The 24,379-nt window shown below is 36.0% G+C and overlaps 1 protein-coding gene across 8 annotated transcripts in view; it reads left to right on the top strand.

Annotated features, from left to right (window-relative positions):
• The window catches only part of LOC123315147 (fat-like cadherin-related tumor suppressor homolog), a 526,180-nt gene that overhangs the window by 440,966 nt on the left and 60,835 nt on the right, over nt 1-24,379 (top strand). For all 8 annotated transcript variants that reach the window (XM_044900731.1, XM_044900730.1, XM_044900729.1 and 5 more), the window contains 2 exons: nt 1,446-1,507; nt 12,051-12,206. In XM_044900731.1, the coding sequence (XP_044756666.1) occupies nt 1,446-1,507; nt 12,051-12,206 (218 nt within the window). The remainder of the gene's footprint in view (nt 1-1,445; nt 1,508-12,050; nt 12,207-24,379) is intronic.

Genomic DNA, 24,379 nt, shown 5'->3' with positions numbered 1-24,379 from the left:
TTTTCATGTATAAATTTCAAATCGTTTGCAATGCCGAATAGGATAGATGGGGTTGCAAACTCACATTCTTTTGAATGTAGAAGTTGATTTGTTTAGTGGTTTGAATTAATTAATAATGTCATGAAAACTATTGATTTCGACTGACAATATTATTTCATTTTATCCGATGATAATTTATTATCCTCAATTGTTTTCTGTTTTGTGTATAATTTTTTTCAGTTATGTATTATTTTTCTATATTTCGCTATATACCTATATTATTTCGTGATTATTGTTTAATAAATATCCGTCATAAATGTTGTTTTTCTTATGAATTTATAAGAAAATATATCATACACTAAATATTTTTTCATTGTAACCAATCATTCTGGAGAATGATTCTCGAAAAAATATTTTTCTGTGGCCTAAGTCCTCAGTAGTACATTGTCTGTGATTGAGGAGTTTCTCATTTAACCCCTTGCTTGTCTTGCTTTACTTTTTATTCAGTCTTTATTGTAACCGATATAAAGTGTTCTTTGCTTTTTGTAAATGGCTGTTCTCACAATAAGCCACTTTCACATGAATTTCTTATGTGGAGAACGTACCGAAAAATTATAATATTATAAAATTATCACATCGCATTACGTTACATCACTGTATATTACAACACATAATATTTTATCAGAATCACATTATTTCAACAAACCAACAAATTTTGCAAAGTGTCACCTACATCAAACAAAAAATATACTAAAGTTGAAATTTTTGCCCCTGCACCACTTTCTTCTTTGCAATGAACTTTTGCAACGAATTCTACACATAAATGATATATTCCAGCATGTTTTATATCAAGTATTTTGACATGTTTTGTTTTGGGAAAATGAGATTCATGATCGATTGGAGTCCTTGAGTTGAAAGTCGACCGGTTTCATGTTTTTTGGGAAGGACATCATCCACTGGAAAGGGTTCTAATTGAGCCACCCTGTACAGATAAAGATATTAGATGTGATTCTTCACTCTTATGCGTATTTTATATTATAGTTGAATATTCAATTAATGTGTTTACTTTCACCCACCTGAAGATGCTATTTTGATAGTGAAAAGTTTAACAACTTATGTGTAAAAACAGAATTATATGATTTTCAATATGAAAGTGAAATCATTTAATTCTGTTTTTACTTCTTTTATAGTTTTAACCTTTTGTATTTCGATGATCGAAATGAAACATTATTAACGATGAAAATTTTCCATAATGCGTAGAAATTCGGATTGATCCACACACGTTTTTCTTTCTTCACAAACCTCACGTTTGATTTTGCTCGAATAAATACCACATATTATTTTGGATATCCCCCTTTCATCTAGCATTTATACAGAGGTTAGTCTCTTTACTGCTAATTATTTTTTACCGCCGTATCGAACCCGTTATCTCCAACAATAAAAGTAATTAGGTTACGTTGTTTCAGGTCTCATTACCACTACGTCCAGAAGACTGGATCGGGAGATGCAGGACGAACACGTTTTGGAGGTGAGTATATGGAGTTCATCCCCTTTAGTTGTCTGTTCCGTTGGATATGGAAATGGTACGCCGCCACCCTTTCTGCCTTTCCAGTTTATTTTTGCAATTCTTCGGTTTTTTTGCACTCGAAAGCGCCACAAAGGAAGGGAATGTTTTTTTATTAATCCACATTTCCATTCGCTTACATAATTAAGGTCTAATCATTTCAATAACAGGATAAATTCCCTGAAATTCATTCTGGCTTTTCGGAGAAAAATAAAATCTGATTTTCGAAAAATATAATATAATTATCCTGAAACAAACGGCTGTCAGTTCCTACTCTGAAAATAAATATGAGAATATAGGTTGAATGGGCGAAGCTTCAGTCTGGAAACTGTTATACGAAATGAAATGAAGAAATATAATAAATAATTTCATATTGGAGATGAATGCAGAATACAGAGCTTATATGAGTGGTTGTAGATTGAATTCGTTATTATTATAATCAAATATGAAACTAACAAAAGAATATTCAATATTTATTGCCAACGAAATTGCAGCAAAACATGAATTGTACGCTTAAGAGTGGTGAAATTGATATTATGGGGGATAACCGATGATCATTTTGTAGAACCATTTTGAATTAGCCTGTATTATAATACCCCATAGTCACTTTCATAGAGAAAGTCCGATGAAGTCTAATTATTAATCTAGAGTTACTTTGATAACCTATGTTGAATGTGAGGGATAATTAAAGTATACAGTCATTGACTCGTACAAATATTTTAACAATAGACTCTTAAGGTCAAAAGAAAAAGATTCATCAAATAAATGAAAAACTATTCTGAAATTTCATTTCATTTCATTCGAAGAAACCGTTTGTGAGATAGAACTAAAAATATTTTTATGTTTTTTCCAGAGCCTGTATCTTTCAAACTGATCCGATTCGGAAATAGTTATTTTCCTATCAAGTGCGGAAAGTGATACTTGACGGGCAAGACGTTCTGTGCATAGAAACATGATAGAATTTAATTTACTCTATAATATAGAAAAAAGGGTTTTTCTACAAGCGTGCGCGTTCAACCTTTTTCCCGCACGCATTCCAAGTTGCAAATAGTCACTTTCCCAAAGGGTGCGGGAAAAACGCCTGCTATTTCTTTCCCGCACGCAAATGCGTGCGGGAATGGATTAGCAGGGGTTTTTCCCGCACGCAAATATTATAGAATAAATTAAATTCTATCATATTTCTATGCACAGAACGTCAACGATGAGAAACCCATAGTAATGACATGCAGAATTACGTCTGTCTTTATATATGAATTAATCAAATGAGATATGATCTGTTTCGTGAATTGAATATATTTATATATTTCAAGAGCTTGTAGAAAAAATATTGTTCCTAACTCTTGCGGAAAGTGTCTTGCCCGCACGAAACTGCCGTTGCCCGAACGATGCGAAGCAGAGTTCGGGTAAGCAGTTGAGTAGTAGTAGTAGGAACTCAACTGCTTACCCGAACTCTGCTTCGCATCGTTCGGGCAACGGCAGTTTCGTGCGGGCAAGTATCACTTTCCGCACTTGATAGGAAAATAACTATTTTGTTTGATAGATACAGGTTTGAAAAACCATAAAAAAAATATTATTTTTAGTCCTCTCTCACGGACGGATTCTTCGAATGAAATGAAATGAAATTTCAGAATATAGTTTTTCATTTATTTGATGAATCTTTAAAAAGATATCACCCACGCTTTCAGTTTTTTCATTATGATTATCATAAAAATACCAAAAACCCGACTTTCGAAACTAACTTGGACGCTATTTATTTATTTATTTATTTATTCAGAAATACGGGATACAAACAGTACTATCTAATGAATATTTGAACGTTTTGTAAAATGAAAGTCTTCTTCAAATTTTCTCATGTAATGCGCCATTTTCGTGTAATTTCTTCTTCCAGGCGTGGCATGGCTCATTATTAAAACTTAAAATGGCTATATCTTTCTATCAGGGCCGAATCGGAAAAAAATAGTAGGTATGGGAAAAAAGTGTTTCTTTCGACCTCATGAATCAACTGTTAAAATATTTTTACGCATCAAAGACTCATCCTATATAAAATTTTTCTGAATATGATGAACGTCTTCTTTAGGCTTAATTGGAATTCGACATATTTTTTCGATATTGAAGGTAAAAATAATTTCGATGTTATTCAATGTACTCGAAAAAGTTTTCAATATCATCCCATTTCATAATAATAATAATAATTCATTCATAGTTGTACAATCATACACTATGAATAATTAACGGTATCATGAATACTACTTCGTTCAACAAATGAAATAGAGAAAAGTAGGTTTATTCTTGTTTTTCTAATATACAGGGTGTCCCTAAAACATTATTTTAATGTGAAGACAGAAAATACATGGAGGATCACGAATAACCCCCATATTATTATGTAGTATCTAGGATTTCTAGATTCTGATTTACAGCAAAATAGCAAGGAGAAAGCCCAGGCATCCTTGAAAATGCTTGGAAATTGATCTCGCAGTGAGAATTCGTTGCTGAATTGTATCTTGTCACTTAGGGAAACTATTCTTTTTCCTTATTGATTATTTTAACAACTTTTATTTGAAGAAGCCTTACTTCTTGGCCATCTCCGCAAAAGTCTTTTTTATTACTCAAGTTACCCCATGGTCGTTCGCATCACTTCTGATGGAAAAAGAATTTTTCCGCATCAAAAACTCGTCAAAAAGACATTCGATTCCAGCCAGTTCGTCACAATTGGCTGATTGCTGTTCTGTCGTTTTCTACAGCTGTGTGAAATGTTTTTCTGCTGATTGAATAGCCAACTTCGCGTATGTTGAATTCGAATAAGCTGTGCGTTGTTTGTGGGTCTTCGGTAAACATTTGCGTTCTCTGTTATTCTGAATGCTTCAAGCTCGTTCGTTCGCTCCTCCACAAGAAAAACGGTCGAATGACTTCGTTTCTCTCTACTGAACTCAATAATGTGGGTTCTCCCATTGATTTAATCGAATTGGCGTTCAGGTGCAGTGAAATTAAAAAAACAAATTGGGGCTGATTCAAAATCTTCGATTCATTATTTGAAAATTTTGTCTCCGGTGTGTATTTCATAGTACCTATTACAGATGGTTTTATCTTCATGAGCTGAAGGAAAACTTTTTCTCCTAATAGATAAGAATTAAATTTTAACCTTTCTGTAGTTTGAACGTTTTTGCTGTCTGATAAAAAATTCTTCCTCTTCTTTCTGTTTGTCTGAGAAAACTATTAGCCACTACACTTGCCAATCAATACTAACATTGTGAATAATAAATTCGCATATACAGTGTGTCAATGTGAAGACGTACCACCACCACCCTTAATATCTTGTAGCCATGAAAAAAAAAATGAAATAAGAGGCAAACTTTGACTGGTGAGCGGACATTTTACAGTGTTGGATCCAATCAATTTGTATCAATCCTGGTAGCTTTCCAAATGTTTCAGATGGGAAGGGGGATTGAGTGACACCATTTTTGTTAGTACTTCTGAAAAAGGAGCAAAAAATTAGTAGATAGTTACGATGCCTAGAGTTGCTATGAAAATTGAGAATAATGAATAAAATTTTTACTATAAAGATTCTTACAATGTTGTCCATTATTTTGTAGACAAAATTATAATCTATTTTCAAATTTGGCCCGTACGTTTTGGAGAATTTGGACTTGAATTTCTCGTCATGCTGTGCGTTTCCTTACTTTAAATTCTTCTACATCTCGGGGCTTCGTTTTGTACACAAGACAAGAAGCTTCGAAGATACCTGGAGGAAAAATCTGAAAGTGTCAAGTCTTGGGAGCGTCGTGGCCATTCAATCGGGCCTCTCTTACCAAACCATTTCTCTTAGAAATGATCTTTTATCCATTGCCGCAGTAAATTTCGAATCATATTTCCATTTCATATGTAGAAATCATTTACTTTCAGCTAAATGCAGCCTAACCTCAATACTTTCATACAGTGAGGCAATGGCTCGCTGACAGAAATGGATTGATAGAAAAAAGCCAATTGAATGGCCACATCGCCTTCAGACATGATAACCTTAGATATTTTCCTGCAAGGACATTTGAAGTCGGTTATGTATAATACAGTCTCGAGATGTAGAAGATTTGAAAGCAATAATACGCACATCACGCCGAGAAATTCAAGTTGAAGTTTTGCAAAACCGAAGGGCTCATTTTAAAAAAGATTATATTTTTGCCTACAAAACATTTTAAAAATCTTTTAAAATAAAATTTTTCTTTATTGTTATGTTTCATTGCAACTCTTGCTATCGTAACTCTTCTAGTTTTTTGTTATTTTAGAATTACTGATTACTGATTGATGGTTGTGTTGGACATATAAACCAAACCTGCCACTGCGACCAAGCGGTCTATTGTAGCACACAGGCAAGCTCGTAGAGCTAGATCTCTCCTTCCAGTCCCATCCTACTCAAAAAGGAGATGATGTCGGAGGGGAGTGATACTCGAGTTCCTCTAGGACCATCTTCGGAGAACCAAATACTCCAGGTCTGACCCTGTCCGCCGCCTGGCACTCACAGAGGATGTGCTCAATCGTTTCGTCCTACTTTAAGCAGAGTCTGCAGAGCGGGTCATTGACGATGCTAAGTTTTTTAAGATGATCTCTGGGTCTACAATGTCCTTTGAAAACCGCCATGATAGATTTCAGATTGGTTCTAGAAAATCCTAGCCAACGACTGACACTGAAATAGCCCTGCGCGAGTGACGCAGTCCAGGACTGTTGCGCCAGGACCTTATGCCTTATCCAGCTGTTGTTCCGTTCCCTGATTAAGGAATTGGAAATTCCTATACTTGGTTCCGGGCCAATAAGTGCTGATGTTGCGCCTTCTCTGGCTAGAGCATCCGATACTTTGTTGCCTCTGAGGCCAGAGTATCCAGGTACCCAAAACAGTTGCAGTCTGTTTCAACTTCCCAATTTGGAGAGTTTAGATCTGCATTCAAATACCTGTGCCGAGTTGCATTTGTCTGCTGCGAGAGATTCAATCGTGTCTTGACTATCCGTTAGGATTTTTATTGACCTACCCGCCCAACCCATGTTAAGAATTTTTTTTTCATTTTAGAAGGCAATCGAATTACTTTCAAGACAAGGTGTCACTCAACCTACCTTCCCATTTGAGATTTTAAAGGTTGCTGTCACCACGCTCACAGAGTTGATTGGTTGATTGGAGCCAATCGTGTAAATAGTTCACCCCTTTTGTTTTTCTTGTCTTTGCATGGGAGGGCAGAGATATTAAAGGAGGTATCTCTTCAAATTGACACACTTTATTCATTTTCCTAAAGAGCTGACGTTGGGTCAACTGGAGTTGGAATCATCAAATACATAGGCAATGAAGCATTTTTATATCGAAAACAACTGAAATCTGTTTCTTCTTATAGATGTTAGATTTAGGATCATTCTCAAAAGAACCTTTTTCGGAACATTCAGCTACAATAAATTATCCTTAATTCAATCAAAGTGCATATATGAGACAATAATATTTCTGATCATTTCTGATTTATCTTCCAATATTCTTCTCGGATGGATAATTCATCTGTTACTAGTAATTTCCATCAAAAACGATGTGGGAAGATCTGTGCAGAGTCCAGTAATTACGTGACTTTGTGGAGCACAGAAGTTTCCACACGGTTCTACATTCGGTCCATCTGTTCATCAATGCATGCTGAGGGAAAATGGGAAACAGTAGTTATGTAGCCATTTCCATGACGATTACACTAAAGGATATGAATCTAGCTGCGCCAAGTTTATTGCAATTAATTCTGATGCGAATAATGTTAAGAGAAGGAACTCTCGGAGTCTGAGTATGAAACGGACATTTTGAAATAGAGTAATGCCTGCCACTCTTATTGTGTACAATTTGTACAGGGTAATTCGTTAAGGGTGGCAACCAGGATTAGCGTAGATAAAATGCCAAAATATTCGGACAAGAAAAATGTGTTTGCGTTTTTGACAGATCAACAGATAATGCTATTTGACTTTGTATCAGTCTATCAGATTTGAAATATTGGCTATGAAATTTCTCAGAAGAAAACGCTCAGAGTATGCCATTTGAAAAAAATGAATAAAAGACATTTTCAAAGAACTGAAGATCTCTACGCACGGCCCCCTTTTTATAGGATATTTCCCCTCATCTTTTTTACCATCTGACTGGCGATCAGCGATTGTAACTCCGATTCACAAGGGTGGAGATAAGACCTTGCCCACCAATTATCGGTCCATAAGTTTCGTCTCAACAATAGCCAAAATATTTGAGCGTATCTAGGCAGATCAATTTTTGGAATTTGCTGATTCTTACCACCTTAGATGTTATATATCTAGATTTCTCGAAAGCCTTCAACCATGTGCCTTACACACGATTGCTCAAAAAATTAGAGCATGCTTGGCCGATTCTTTTTATCCTGTATACTGCCGATTGTCCTAATTTCATTGGGTCCAAGTGCCTTCTGTATGCTGATGACGCTGAGATATATGGAGTACCATCACCATCAATGAGAACCAATCAGCTGCAGCTCAATCTATGACACTATCGTTCAGTGGACGACGGACTGGTTATTGCCGCTCAACAGTGACAAGTGTTGTGTCTTGCACATGGGCAAGAAAAACCTTTGCGTACCATACACACTTGCCGGCAGGACACTTAAAGTGGCCGAGAAGCAGAGGGACCTAGGGTTGATCGCCACTTCCAACCTGGACTGGTCTGATCATATCTCATCTGTATGTGCTGAAGCCAAGAGAATAACTTACATGCTCCAAAAATCCTTCAGTTTCTGCAGTGTCCGTACAATGAGATTGCTGTACGAGAGCTACGTGAGACCAGTTCTTGAGTATGGTTGGTGGGTGGCTCTACTAGGTGATGAAAATCTGCTGGAATCGGTACAGAGGTGGTGCACGAGGATTCCTTTTTCTGCCTATAATTGACCCGACTACGCTGCCAGGCTGCGAATGTTTGGGTTGACATCATTTAAGGATCGCCGTGCAAGAGGTGACTTAATTATGACATACCGTGCCGTGAATAATAAATTTGGAGTTGATCTGCGTCATCTGTTTGAGTTCAATCGAAATAATCTTCGAGGACATGTTAATAAACTAGAATCTTTTTCATTCTATATGTGGAATAGGTATTTCTTTTTTGTAAACTTGTGAATATCTAGGTTTTTGTACCTCTACTCTCCAACATTAAGTAATAATAGATAATATTAACTGTTTTTTGATCGTATGATCAAACTGTAGAAGAAAACTTAGTTCTATATAATCATACAAAATGCAAAAAGTAGAATTAATCACGAGAAAGTACTGCAAAGCCAAGTTCACATACCAAAAAAACAGTTTTGTATGTTTCGTGACATATTCGCCGAATTTTTAACTTTGAAGTACTGGAACCTGGAAAAACCGTTAATGCAGACCTTCATTGTGAACAATTGGATCGAGTGAACCAATCTTTTATCGAAAAAACTCATTAAATATTTATTCGCTTGAATTTAATTTAAGAAAATGAGATTGCCTCCCAGTCCCCTTTGTTCCCATAATCGATGTCAAGAAGAACTCCAAAACCCATCTTCCACGATGAAAGTACATGAAAAGCAGCCTTTTCTAGATATTAGGAACTTAATATGTAAGAAACCTACTTTCTCCGCCGTCTCGTTGCTATGTCTCAAAATCGATTTTCCTCCACTATCGACGGAAAATTCGCGACTTACATCAGGAACCTCGCCAAATGGGAGCTGCACCCGGATATTTCGGGGACATTATAAACTCCAAGTAAACCGATTAGATCCCGGTTCAGCTTTGGAGTTTAAATTGCGGAATAAGTGTGTAACAACCGCCCGGGGTTTCATTCCTCCCATGAAATTTAAATCTGCCGGGATCGATGTTGTATGAACACCGATGAATAGGTATACTGTACGTGACAAACTCGCTCTCTGACAGGTCCTAGGAATTCTTGATCTGGTCACGCACTCCAGCCGAGGGAGATGCGTAAAAATTTCTCCAATGAGGCAAAACATACCCTTATGTGGATTTATTCCGAACATCTGACAAAGATTATAAAGAGAAAGATGGGGAACGCCCTCACATCATAGTACTAAAAACCGACTATATTTTGATCTGTGTTTCACACATTTGACAACGAGATGTCGCTTTAAAAGTGCTGTCAATACAAAAAGCTGCGAAATTCAAATTTCATTCCTTCTATACTTCATTCACTTTTATTTTAGCAGTCGGTTGGCCATGGAAATTTGACACATTTCACTCTGTATAGTACGAAAATGTGGGGTTATGAAGCTTGTCAAAACATTTTTGGGTTTTAAATCAACGCTATGTTGCCCGTTCTACGTAAAAGTTTCTGTTTTTACGTATTTTATCACAATGTCGAATCCCTTCGGAAAATATGTGACGAACATAATTGAAGTTTATACAAACTGATTGAAGGCATACCAAATCCACTTATTAGCATGGAAAATACAAGAGATCAATATAATATCATATTATGCACTAGCTTGAGGGGAGTTAATGTTCGTTATCTTCTTTGGCTTACATCACTTGTAGATTTCAAAAATATTAACCCGAAGATGAAATGCATATGCAGTGGCTGGGAATGGGTATCTCCCGAAGGAATTAACAGATAATTACAAAAATGTTAAATTCTTCAACAAAAATCATCTTGCATCAATATAAGTAAAAGGAATGAACTTCACCTTTGAACAAAAATTTCACATGAATAAACAAGTAACAGTATTCATCTTAATACATTGATGTAATAATAATAATTAGGTATTTATTAGTACCTTAAGACATTTACATTGTATGGGACAAGTCAAATGAAAAATAGAAAAATCCATTTTAGGGAACTTATTCTCCGATGACATTTATCGAAAATCCTGTAGTAAACTTTTCGCATTAATTCACTCAAACATAAAATTCTCAAATGCCACCACTTTTTTGGATCTCCCAATAGAAGGAAATTCTTTATCATCCTCTTCATTCACAATCTTTCTGATTGTGGAAATATCCAGCTGAAATATAAGTCGTTTAGATTCAGATGAAACATTATATAAATTCTCTTACATTGAATATGTTCGCTACCGTCTGACTTATTGTGGATTTTAGAATATCAGGGTATAACTATTTGAATGAGCGGACCTGAATTCTAAATAGCACTTCCTGAAACCCCGTCCTCACTTTTTTCAATCACTTTCAGCATTTTCATAATAAAAATTGATATTAGTTGTGGCAACGGCGTTATGACATTAACGACATTTCATGAGTGCCAACCTAACTTCGTTCTAGTTACAAAAACTTGAGAAAATCATTTCATGGCCAACCGACTGCTAAAATAAATTTGAATGAAGTATAGTAGATTCGAATACAGCGACAAAACGAAAAAAAGGCGTTATTTTTGATCAGGCTGTTATTTATTTTCGTTCAAACATTGATTTGAATCATTGAATATTAAGACTGTTCTACGCCGTTTCAGTGATCAGTTCAAAAAGTGAGAAGGTGTATTTTACGTCAGAAACCAGTAATTTGTATGAGGTTTTCATTATAATTCAATTCGTCATCTCGAAAAGCCAAAATATTTTTATTGGTCAGAATAAAGAGAAAGAATAGGAATATTTTTTCATTGAAGAACAAATGTTCATTCAATTTATTCACTTTCCGAGGTGAAATGATTTTGTCAATGAATTTCCACATGACAAAATTTCTCGAAAAGTCTCTCAGTGTCTATAATTCGAAATATAAACAGGCTGTTTATAAAGTTGGGTGTTTTTATTGTTTTTTCACAGAAGGCAGAACTCATCAAGATAAAGAGTTACACCAAAAATTACCGATAGAAAACTCCGAAGGTAAAGAAGTTGAAAACTCTTCAATCAAATAGATCCTTATAGAATTTATTGGGCTATTTCTTTCTCCGACGTACTTGAAAGAGGTTAAAACAAAGGTGAATAAGATCCAACCACAGTCTAATACGACGAAAATTCAACATCCAGAAATAATGACCATTGTTATTGCATGTGTTAGAAAGTTATACGAAAAAATGAGAAAATAAGTGACAAGATTGAAGACTACCAAAAACTAGGTCAACGGGGCGGAACTGAAAAATCCAAGCTCTTTTAACATGCTTGGGATGAAGACCATACTATTAGATGGGTTGAAGTTCCATATTTCATTTCAAATTTTTTTGTTCGAGTAAATAATCTGAATGCATTAGCGATTTTACCTATTGAATCTGAATCAATCTGAGGAATTAACTGACAAATTCTCTGGATCTATCATGTACCTACATATCTCTCAGAGTTTTAACGAGCTGATGAAGCTCATCTCCTAAATGGATGATGTGGATATGTTCACTTCATTTCGTATAATTTTTTCACTTCGTTAATTAACCATTTAATGAGGACCTTTGGGAATCTTGTTTTACAGGGCTTCATGCACGATTTATGCGCTTACGCGGTGGGGAATATAAAAATTGAAAAATGTTGTGAAGTAAAAACTAATACGGATATTTATCATTTTCCAGATATCAATCAATGACAATGGAGAGCCACCTCTGACCTCTACTACCAGAGTTGTTGTTAAAGTTGAAGACATCAACGATAATACTCCTGAATTCGAACAGATTTCTTATAATGTCCAGATACCAGCAAGTGCAAATTTCAATCAACCCATGTTTCAAGTGAGTATATTTTCATTCTGTTAACAGATTGTAAATATTGATTAATCCTAAGAAAGTTTGTTTTTCGAAAGATGATGGAGAGTTTGGGATTGTTTGAATTGTGTTTGGTAGAATATATTTTAATGTAAAAATATTCTGGTTGCTATGGCCATTTTGCGGTGAGTGCTTGGTGATTGGATTTTCTCTGTAATGGGCTTAAACAGTAGATTAGCTTTATACTTATAGATTTCATGTACCGAATGAAAAGTTATTCAATATCAGAGATTTGTTTTTTCTTCGGTTATTCTGATGAGAAGAAATGTCTATTCGAAGACTGAACAACTTTCAAAGTAGAATGGAATTTTGGAAAATTTCTCGGGATTCGTAATTCGAAAAAATCAAATACATACATGGCACACACATGACAAAGGCGATTCATAATTTTCAGATATCACACATCTGAGTGAAGTGTCAGTTATTATTATGCATCGCTTTAGTCATGTATGTGCCATGTCAGTGTTACGCTAATTTGGTGGGCTCTCTGCCTGAGTATACAAAACATAAGAGTAAACTATGAATTACATTTACTCCAGTAACTTTATACATCACAGCATACGTCAAATCCGGTAGTTCTGATTCTTTGCAGACTTATTTAGGATATTGGCCTAATGAATAATCCAAGTTTGTGACCTCAAGCGCCGAACGCAAATTTGTCAAAAATTGAAAACCGAGAAATAATGGTTACTCAACTCAACTGCTAAGGAAGGTTATAGTACCTACACGAAGAAGAAAAAGATGTAGACCAAAGAAAACTTTGGGAGTGACAAGGGCCATGAGCTCGACAGACTTGAGTCAGGGTCAATGGGATGATACGAAGAGGTGGAGAGAAGGCATCGGACAACGTCGCACGACGCTATGAACCCGAACATATACAGGGTGAGGCTTTGACCCGTATAAATATTAACAGATCAAAAGAGATCAAAAGAAATACTTTTTCTTTCACCATTTTTTCCGAATCGGTTCAATTCATAACATACAAGCTGTTGAAAAACAATGAAAAAATGTTACTTTTAGTTCTATCTCACTATCGGTTTTATCGAATGGAATGAATTTCGGAATAAGTTTTTTCATTAAATCGATTAATCTTTTTCGGACACAAGATATCACCCACATGTTCCAGTTTTCTTATTATGACCATTACGTACCAAAAAAATACCAAAACTTCAAAGAACCCAACTATTGAAACTAAATGGACACTATCTAATGTATATTTGAACGTTTTGTGAAATAAAAATATTCTTCATATTTTCTTATATAGGGTTTTCAACAAGAACTTTGTTTTGTAAATCAAAATAAAACAAATCAGATGACAATGATTAAAATTTTTACTTTATTCAGAAAAGGATGGTTTGGCAATTATGAATGGAAAATGATATCTTATAAATGTCCACCACGACCACGGTTACAGCGGTGTTAAATCGCACGATCTAGCTAGCCCTTTTACGGCTGAATTTCGTGAAATTATGCGATCAGGAAATTTGGTTTGCAATAAATCCATTGTTTCGGTAGATATGTGACTTGTGGCACCGTCTTGTTGAAACCACTTATTTGTGATATCCATATCTTCAACATCATCATACCATCAATAGGCCAAAATTTAGTTGTTAACATCTCTCGATTATGTTGACCGATCTGTAAATCTTTTACAGATCCACCATTTTCATAGTGAATTTTTATTATTTTGAAACGATTTTTGAGTGGAATGGAATTCATTGTAACAATTGCCCAAGTTTCTACTATAGATATGTCGAAAACCAAATGTCAAAACTTTCATGTAGTTCCGGTGGGGCCATAGTGAAAAACAAAGTTCTTGTTGAAAAACCCTATATAATAACTCTTTTCAAATGATATACTGCATACTATATTTGTTACAGATTTATCTAGTTATTGTGAAACTTATTTTGCTTTTCAGGAGTAGCACAGCTCATTATAAAACTTAAATGGCTATATCATTTTATCAGGACCGAATGGGAAAAAATGAAAAAAGGTTTTTCTTTTGGAAAAAACACGGTAGATTTTTGAGGTCAAAAAAAAAAATTTTTTTCTACACCATTTTTTCCGATTCTGCCCTGATAAAAAGATATAACCATTTTAAGTTTTCATGATGAGCTGTGCTACTTCTGAAAAAACAATATTACCTTCATATTTATAATAAGTAGCCAAATCTGTGACACTACACATCTGTGGATCTTTTAAACACAGTTGTATTCAGCCAAAGTACAAAATTTTTTTAAATTTCACAGATATTCTTTAATTTTTTTTACATCAAATTACTCGAAAACGGCACATTATACGAGAAAATATGAAGTACACTTTCATTTTACAAAACGTTCAAATATAACTTAGTTGCAAGAAGTGGGTTCTTTGAAATTTTTGTACTTTTATGGTACGTAATGGTCATACTGAGAAAACTGGAAGGCGTGGGTGATATCTTGTGTTCGAAAGGGAGATTCATCAAATAAAGGAAAAACTATATTCTGAAATTCATTTCATTTGATGAAACCGTTTGTGAGATAGAACTTTAAATAACATTTTTCAGCCGATTTGGCAAAAATGATAAAGGAAAAAAGTTTTTCTTTCGACATCAAGAATCTACGGTTTAAATATTTGTAGGTACGAGTCAAAGACTAACCCTGTATAAATATTTCGGGACCTTTCAAGCCTAAAAAGCACTAAAATTTCTAATACTTAGCAAAACTGAATTAATTGACAGTGCGTGGAAACAACGCACACGAAAAAAGAAATTAAACAAAAAATTCCATTTCTCAATCGTCGGTAGACCTAATCCGATAGACCTATTCTGTGCTCGAATAGAACGTAGTGTTTTGCTCTATTTATTTGATAAACTCTATCCGGATGATCACGGAGAGATACGCAGGTGTGGATGACAAAATTTGCGATTGCACAATTCAATAATCCGAACGACAGTGACAGTAATCATTATTGATAGACGGACATTACCGGAAGGACAGACTGCTGAAAAGCACACGTGAACGGGACCCAAACTGAATAAACAGTTGACGATCGCCGCCGGACTCGACAACTGTGATCACTCAGAAAGTAAACAGGGATTAGGTTCGTATGAACAATTACCCACATATTGGATTTTCTAATTGGGTGGCTGTGTTAGGAAAAACAACACTGGACACGCTTCGAATTCGTCCTGATGAAAATGGAAATTTAAAAATAGAGCACTTTTTAGCAGGATATATTACATACCCTAAATAAACATGATACTTTTGGAAATTGGCTAAATGACCAAAAACTGGTTTAGTCGTATCTAGTACCTTTTTATATATATTGTGATTCAGCTTGTGCTTGTTAAAGAACTGTTTTTGTGCTCCGAGCACTTCTTAAAACCAAATCCTAGAATCGCCATCATACTAGTTATAGTGATACTGATAGTCATGGGAGTGGAAAAGCAAGTGCTACAACAAGATCACAAGATCGGCTAATAAGATGAACTACACGACGAAGACTCGATATTAAACATAGATTTCAAGGTGTTTGTAACAGAAAGAACCTTCTTCAAGCCAGCAGATTTCACTAGTAGAATCTGTATTTTGTTCATTTCCCTACAATGTTATCGCTGCTAAAGCAGCCTTACTTACTTTGCCATTTCAGGCAAGTTTACCGTATTCAAACACCGAACAAATTCTTTCTTCTTGCCCTTCGGTTGATTCATGATCGTCCACAGAATCTTCATGTGCTGGTACTTGCAGGGAGCAATAATCAAGTATCCTATAATTCTGCGTCAGATGTAATGACATTTAACAATATCAAAAAAGCATATAGGAAAAAAAAAGGCATTTACGTACTGATCTCCGAACAAAAAGTCGACTATTTATGAAGACAAGTACCTTTCGTCCGCAGACACTTTTCGTCCGCAAACACTTTTTGTCCGGCTACTCGTCCCTAACCGATATCAGATAAATTTTTTGAATATAGAATTTGATAAAAACATAAGTGCTTGTGATGATAACTGTCCTTTGATGTTGTCCAATTTATTTTTTACAAAATCGGCTAGATTTTACCAGCGAATTAGGTACGTGGTCTGAATGTTAGTGTTAATATAAATCAAGAATGAAGGTAAAAAAAATTGTCTATATTGTCCTGCTAGCTCGACTTTAATTGGCAGTTTTTCGTCCTTGGTACATAAATAACTAAGGTAGGTGCGGGTAATAAGGCCTGTCGGTTACTAGGGCCTAAGCAACAGAAATCCAATAAATAATAGGCTTGTTCGTAGAGTGGTTCACACGTTCACAACGGTTGTGAACTGTACGGAGCTAGCGCAAATGGATTTTCGCTGCCCTAAAATGGAATTGCGCTTGCTCTGTACAGTTCACAACCGTTGCAAACCACTCTACGAACAAACCTAATGTTCGCCGGCGTCCAAAATCTCAGTCGTAGGTAGCAAGCATTCATAGATGTACCCTCAAAGTGGCCATGACACGTTTTATCTGACAGAGGTGTCGGAACGGTATGGCATGAGCAATGAGTATTGCGTTAGCTAGTCAGAGGATGATACAGTTGATTTGAAGTGTCCTGAAGGCTGTTGCACATGGAAATCTGATATTATTTTTGGAAGTTGAACTAATGCATAATTATTATCAAATAATTGTCTCAGTCCCCCCATTGACAAGGTTTTTGAAAATGTTCTACTCTGTTTTTCCTTACAGCATTTTTTGTCTTCATTTCAGAGTATTTGATATTCAAGTTTGATCAACAATAACATTTATTGATTGCAGTTCATAGTTTTCAGATAATTCCAAATCATACTTATAACCCGTCCCTTATTTATTTCATTGACTAGATACTGTAATATTAATTTCTGAATGAGTTCAAGGAAAATTGTTTGATAGGTAGAGTAAGAAACAGGTTAAGATCAGGTTTTGTCAATTAGGGCCCAGAATTCTCACTGATCTGGAGGAACCCTTAGTTGAAATTTATGAACAAGTGTGGTGCACTAAAGCAAATAATCCTTGATAATAGCGCTACCCATATGTTGAATTCTGATTCTTTTTGTGCTACACATATTTCGCATAGCAGATAAAATGGTCAATACATATATATGTGTGTGTATATATTTCCAAACAGAATTCCTGTGAATGCGAAATGTAATGAAGCGTGCAGTAGATAGTGAAAAAATAAAATATTTTTATCATGGATATAAATTTTTACATCATAAGTTTGGTTGTGAACATTATCAACCGAATATGTTCCATTTTTCAAACGTTTATCATTCCGTGGGTTGATAAATATTCCGGCCATTATCTCACGTTGCCTAGCGCAGGGATAAAACCAATACGGAACGGTGAAGAGATAGGCAATTGTTGGTGGAACATCACTGAATCCACCCTTCATACGAACAGTCACACGACAATCGCAAGTACATGTTCCAGATATATGTCTATGTTTTGTTAACGTCCCTCTGCTGAACGGTTATCGGTGCACGATAAATTTTCCTCGCTAATATGGCCGACACAAAGCCATTTACGTCACTACGACGATAATAATGGCCGTGCTTCAATATGGTAAATTATTTACATGCTGCGAATGGTATTATTGTTCCGTGCCAGCTAATGAATAGGAGAGCACGATAACTTCTTCTATTGAACTCAAGATGGCTCTGATAAGGACGTCGAATATGGAAAAATAAATGAGGGCCTTAGCGACCCACTCCAGGATAATTTATGTGGACGCAATCTGGATTCGAATAATCGGCAAAAATTGCTCTGTTGGTTCCATATTTACGATTTCTATTTTCGGAGCCGAAAAGAAGGCTGCTGCTGAACTGCTTTTAAAGCGAATAAAATACGTCATTTCTCATTCGTGCACAATCCCCCATTTGTGTTTTTTTTTTGATAATGCAGAGTGGAAATCTGGATTCGATTCGAATCCATATGCATTATGGATCTGGCTAATATCACATCATATACCTACACTGCTCAAGAATTGATAGGTATAACTTTTTCCTGGCTGTTCATAAATTGTCTGGAACATTTCTTATACATGTGTTCTTTTATGAAAAAAAAACTGGGATAATTGAATAGGCCAGGCCCATTAGGGTTTGGGTTCCTCAAAATTGCTAACAAGCTGTAAATGGTTTTGAACTCCAAGGGCATCTCAAATATCAGTAAAGTGAATTTTTGTTTTCTTACAATTTTCACTCAGAAGAGAGTATCTGTCGAAAAAGTTTTCCTAACTTCACTGCATCCTTTTAATCTGGACGGTCGCCTTCTTCCTGGCTGTGTGCGTCTGTCACTCTTCAACAAGGGTGACAAACTGTGCCCTAATAATTACCGTCCTATATACTTAACTTCCGTCGCTTCGAAGGTATGCGAACGTTTGATAGCAGCAGATATGACCAAATTCTTGCTGGAAAAAGCATTCTTCCCGATACACAACATGGATTTTTGCCCGGTCGCTCTGTCAGTACCAACTTGCTTCAGAGTATGAACCAATGGACCAAGGTTCTCGATAGCGGTATATCCACTGATATAATTTACCTCGACTCTGCAAATTCCTTTTGCTTTCCAAGCTTTTGAGCACTTTGGAATCAGAGGATTGTTGCGGTGGATTGAGGCTTTTCTCCGTAAGGGTATCAAACAGCTTCTCCTTGCCTAGACCTGTGACTAGCGGTGTGTCCCAGGAGGCAGTTCTGGGTTCTCTTCTCTTCTTGGTCTACACAGCCGATTTACCCCGAAGTTTGAGATCACCTTGTTTCCAATTTGCGGACGACGTAAAGATTTTTAACAATCCCATCTCTAACTACGAACTGCTCCAAGAGGACCTAAATATTCTCTCCGACTGGTCCAGGAATTGGTTGATTCCACTAAACCTTGGAAAGTGTGTAGTTCTTCACATTGGCAAGCAAAGCCAATTTGATGTCCTGGGTGGACATCAGCTAGCTACGACAGAGTCACATGAGGATTGACCATCACACCTGACTTGAGCTGGTCTTCTCCTATAAAGAAGGTAACATACAGGGCAAGGAGCCTAGTGTTTATGATCTCGAAGTGTTTCCAAGGTTGTTCTCACACTCTCTGTTGTAGCTTATACAAGACTCATATAAGACCAAGCCTCGAATTTGCTATTCCTGCCTGGTGCCCTCTCCTAAAGGCTGACATGGAGCAGCTGTAGGTGGTACAGCGTTGGATTACTCGCATTATGTTCCCATCCGTCCTGTATATGAAGAGAGACTCTGTATCTTCGGTATAACCTCATTTCAGGATCGCCGACTGAGAGGTGATCTCATATTCATTTTTCGGACAATCAATACCTAATATGACTGCTGTCAATATCATGTGTATTCAACGATGTTTTTTATACTTACTGAACGATTTTAGGAGCACTTCCACCTCAGTTCAATAAAGCATACTTGCCAGGTTGTATTTCGCTTCGGAAAGGGCCTTCTGAAACAGTTGCAGCCGAATGTTGTTCAGTATTTTGTTGCTGGCACCTGAGCAGATATCCGCAATGCATTGTGTGTGAGCAGACGGTCTGCTCAGGTGACATCAGCTTTTACTCTTCTTTGATGAAATCTCCTTACCATTGGCACCCTGCATGATAATGTCTGGCTAGTTCGGCTTGAATCTTCAAAATTCTTGTATTTACCGGCGCCTATTATTCATCTGAACTTTTTCTTGTTCATGACTAATTTTGGTATACCTACTTGAATTGTCAATGTTAGGAGTTTTCTTAATTTCCTCCTCTTTTTTTCCTATTTTCTAATGAATAACCACTGATATATCTATGGGAGATGATTCCCCAACATATGGGTCCTCGAACAACTGAAGAACAGGAGACCCTCTCCCGTTCAAAAGCAAGGTTTGGGATATTTTTAATTTCAATACTGAATGTTCATACCCGAACAAATATTTCTTCGACCTTTCCATTCTTCTTACCCATAAAACCTCTGCTATAAGATAGAAATTCCAATCTCAACAAATTCGACGACCCTTGCGATCAAGTTAGTTATTTCCAGCCCTAAACTTCTATTTTACGTGAATCATCAAACTTTTGAAGTGGTTTTCTATAATGAGATTATTCATTCGGATGCTATCACCTCAAAGCATCAGATCTCGCTGAAAGTTTTCTCCTCCATCTCTTGGAGCAAAGGAAATTGAAATTTCCTTTGTATTTTACATTCAGTGTGAAAACCTTCATGATTTGTCCCAAGCAAATTCTCCTCTTTGAATTGCTCGAGAGCATAGGCTTATGGTATTTACTGAAATTCAATAGCTACAGGTACTGAAATCTCGTTGTTTTTGATAACGTCACAGTGTAAAGAATTCGGGGTTTTGAAATGTAATCACAGTCGCTTAATAGACTATCAGTGAAATTCCTTGCAAGTTTCTTGATTCATCAACTCCATTGAACAATGGTTCTGAATAAAGAAGCCTTGAAATGAAAGACCACGTCCAACAACATCACTATTTTGTACACTTGAATTTGAAATTATTCAATTTGGAATAAATAATATGAAAAAATGAACAACCCTTACAGGAACAAGATATTATTTTCCAAGGAAAAGTGTGGATGAGACCCGGGATTAGAGTTCTTGAAACCAGGTAAATAAGTATCCACTGTCTGCTTATACTCACAATACAATGTTTCCAAAGTGTTATTCACGCTCATGATTTTATTTAACTCATCAAACTTCGATAATTCAATGAACGGTTGAAACAGGTCGACTTTCACGTGATGCCACAAAGATAAATAGCTTATGAATTAGTTGCAACACCTAAAAGCGTTCTGTACCCTATTCTGTCTGACTATATTCATCTAGTTGTTTCCGTTGTCGGTTAGAACATTGCTCCTCGCACAATGGGAATACGCCCTCTCCTACTTAATTAACGTCTCGCCAATTTTCGTGAATTATTTTAATTTGCCTCGAGCTTTATTGCCTTTAGGCTTAACAGTACGGGTATGAAGTGCCTCTAGAAACTTTCATAGCGCGAACGCTGTAGAGCGAATAAATACAACATCGGAATTTCATCTCATATACATTCTACAATGAGATTCGAACTTTTTGCATGCTGAATGTGATCCAGTCAATCAAAATTCCTCTGATCAATTACATTTTCAAAAAATTGATAAAGGCGAATTCTCTATTTGCTGTTGTTACGTAGGGGATGAGCATATGATGCAGACACATAGTATCCATCAATATAGGATATGGTTTGAAATAAAATATGTGAAGAATATAAAGTGACAAAAGGCCTTAAACAGGCTTGCTGCTTATCATCAACTCTGTTCAATTTACATCCAACAAACTTTAGAAAACTGGAGAAGAAAGTGCTCAAAAAGTGAAATAGAGATTCCTGCTTGACAACGTTTAATGTATTTTTTTATTGACAGTAACAGAGTATTGTTTTTTGTTTTTCCATGTGAATAAATGGAAATATTTTCCAATGATTTTTGGCTTATTCTCAAAAGAGGCTCATCTGCATTGCGCCATTCTTCCGATTACCATATTTTTCAAATTTCTAGAGTTTGAAAATCAAAAATTACAATACTATTTTAGACCGTACCATACAATTCAAGTTTTTTGAAAACAGTCATAATCCAACTAATTTACTTATAAATTTATCGAAAAGCTTTGACATCTGCGTTCAATACCTTGAAATTATAATACCCTCGTAATCTTTCACAAACAAACTTCGCAAAGTCGAAGAAAGTTGGGGAAATCCTACAAATGAACTTGGTATTCCTATTCGAGTCGATTCAGGGGATTTCGAAAGAATTTGACTAGAGCTTAATTCGTTTACTAGTTCTTCATCTTCGAAGATGTTGCTATTTATATTTGAAGATTTGTGTGAAATGGATAAGGTGAAAGCACAAAAACTTCGAATACATAGAAACTCAAACAGAAAATTCAAAAGACATCATAATGGAGTACACATCAGGAGAGCCAAATCTAGTCAGAATTTAGTGATGGATGATATGAGAGTTATCAGGAACCAATAATTGCATACCAGGATTTAAACAATTCTCTGCCCAATTAAGAGAAAATGTTACTCGCACCAAGTAGGTATCTAAGGGGCTGGCGCTTGAATATACAGGGCAAGCAACAAATGTTTACCATTGTTAGGCTCCAGCTCGAGTGTTTTTCAAGGAGAAATACTTGCAATCGAAAGATGCGTGGATATAAATTTGGAAGAAACTATCAAGGATGTGATATAGCGATCCATTATGATAGTCAAGCCGCTATCAAAGCACCGAACTCTTATGTCATCGACTCAAAGCAGACATGGAAGAGCCGAAGGAATCTGAATGAAGAAGGCAAGAACAACAAGGTCTCCTTATTCTGGAATCCAGGTCACTCTGGAATCAAAGGAAACAAGGAAGCCAACACTTTCACCAAAAAGGGATCACAAACGCCACTTACTGACCCAGAGACTTTCTGTAGTATAGAAAAATGCACCTTTAGGAAAGAGTTTCTGGAGAAGAAAGAACCAAAAGACAAACACTTTGAAGGAATCTTCCAGAAATTGATCATTCCAAGGGATTCCTCCGGAATTCTCAAACCTCAAGATCTAAGAAATATTTGGATCTGAGCAAGAATAAGTTGTTGTCGCCTCAGAGAGCATATGATGAAAATGAGGTAATCATTAACTGACAAGTGTAGAATTTGTGGGGAAGAGGAGGAAACTTCTGTTCACCTGGTTAAAGAATGCCTCACCATTGCAAGCATGCGTAAGGAATGTCTCGCAGTAGAAAATTATAGGAGGAATGAGATCTTAGACTCCTTGAAGCCCTCTCAGATACTGACGTTCCTTGGAACTCTGGAGCTGGAGGGCGGGCTGTAGAGCTGTAGAGGAAGCTGAGAACAGCTCTGATGGGGGGCACAGTAGACCTTAAGGTCGCAGTGATATGTAACCATCTTATCACACTATGTACTATGAAGTAGTCATCTATTCATACTTATCACGACAATTCAACGGTCTGTACAAAAAAAGGATTATGCTCTTTTAAAAAATGATGAATTTCTTAGATTTTACTCTGAAAGTCTTATATATACATACCTAAAATCCAAAATGAACAAAATCTTTCTTCATTTGGTTTTTGTGGAAATCGTCAATCACTATCCCTCCTTCGCTAGACGTCGAAAATATTAACATTTTATAATTGGTGCTGATACATTAAGGCCCGGTACTTTCACCTTCGAATAAATTTTATTCAACGAATAATGACGTACCAACATTCGATCTATGACAAATAAACTCTTCTAATTAAGTTTCAATGACAGATTTATTCGATGAATAACACTATCTGAAAGTGAAAAGACTGCATTTTTACTAATCTTACGAATAAGACTTAATAAATGCGAATAAATTTATTTATTCGCACGTGAAAGTACCGGGCCTTCATGAAAAATAGCGATGAAAAATGTTTGAAACAAAAATTTATACAATGGAAATAGGTCGTGAAGAAGAAGTTATTAGGGAGTTGAAGTGTGCACAATACGTTAGCCTGAACGTAAACGTTAACGTGAGAAATAACGTCAGATATAACGTTTACGGGTTGTGATGAAATTTGAGTTGAAGTGCTGCCATCATGAAACGTCAGACGTTAAACATAACCTATCAATTTGATTTTGCTGTCGTTTCGCGTGAACTCTCTTTTATCTAATATTGAGCTTCGACAGCTGGAATAACATTTGGAATATTGATGTTCTAATGATTTATATGCCTAATAAAGAGAATTTTCAGCTTGGAAGTATTTTATTATCAATGAAATGTTCAAGTGTTAGAGACATGAGAATTGCAGTGTAGATTCAGCCATTTCCTTGTGTACTGAATATCTGATAACAAAGTAATTTAACTTAATCCTTTTGATAACTTTCAAATCACTGCTGATTTCCTATAATTTTCGTTCATTATGAGAAAATACCAGAGATATATCTCTGGAAAATACACAGGAAATGTAAACAATGACAGTTTGAGGTTATCGAGAATTGCATTGAACAATCAAAATTCGGCCATTCGCAAGTCATCGGTGCTACTCGTTTAACGTTCGGTTAACGTACGTCGATGTTTAAGGTATACGTGGGAGACCGCTAGTTTACGTAGGCCGTAAAGCTGACGCTAACGTTAACGTTAAAAACGGACGAATGAGCATGCGTAGAT

The sequence above is a fragment of the Coccinella septempunctata genome, chromosome 6, assembly GCF_907165205.1.
Source record: "Coccinella septempunctata chromosome 6, icCocSept1.1, whole genome shotgun sequence".
Classification (NCBI taxonomy): domain Eukaryota; kingdom Metazoa; phylum Arthropoda; class Insecta; order Coleoptera; family Coccinellidae; genus Coccinella; species Coccinella septempunctata.
Note: the sequence above shows the minus strand (reverse complement) of the source record. Positions and strands in the feature narration are given on the sequence as shown.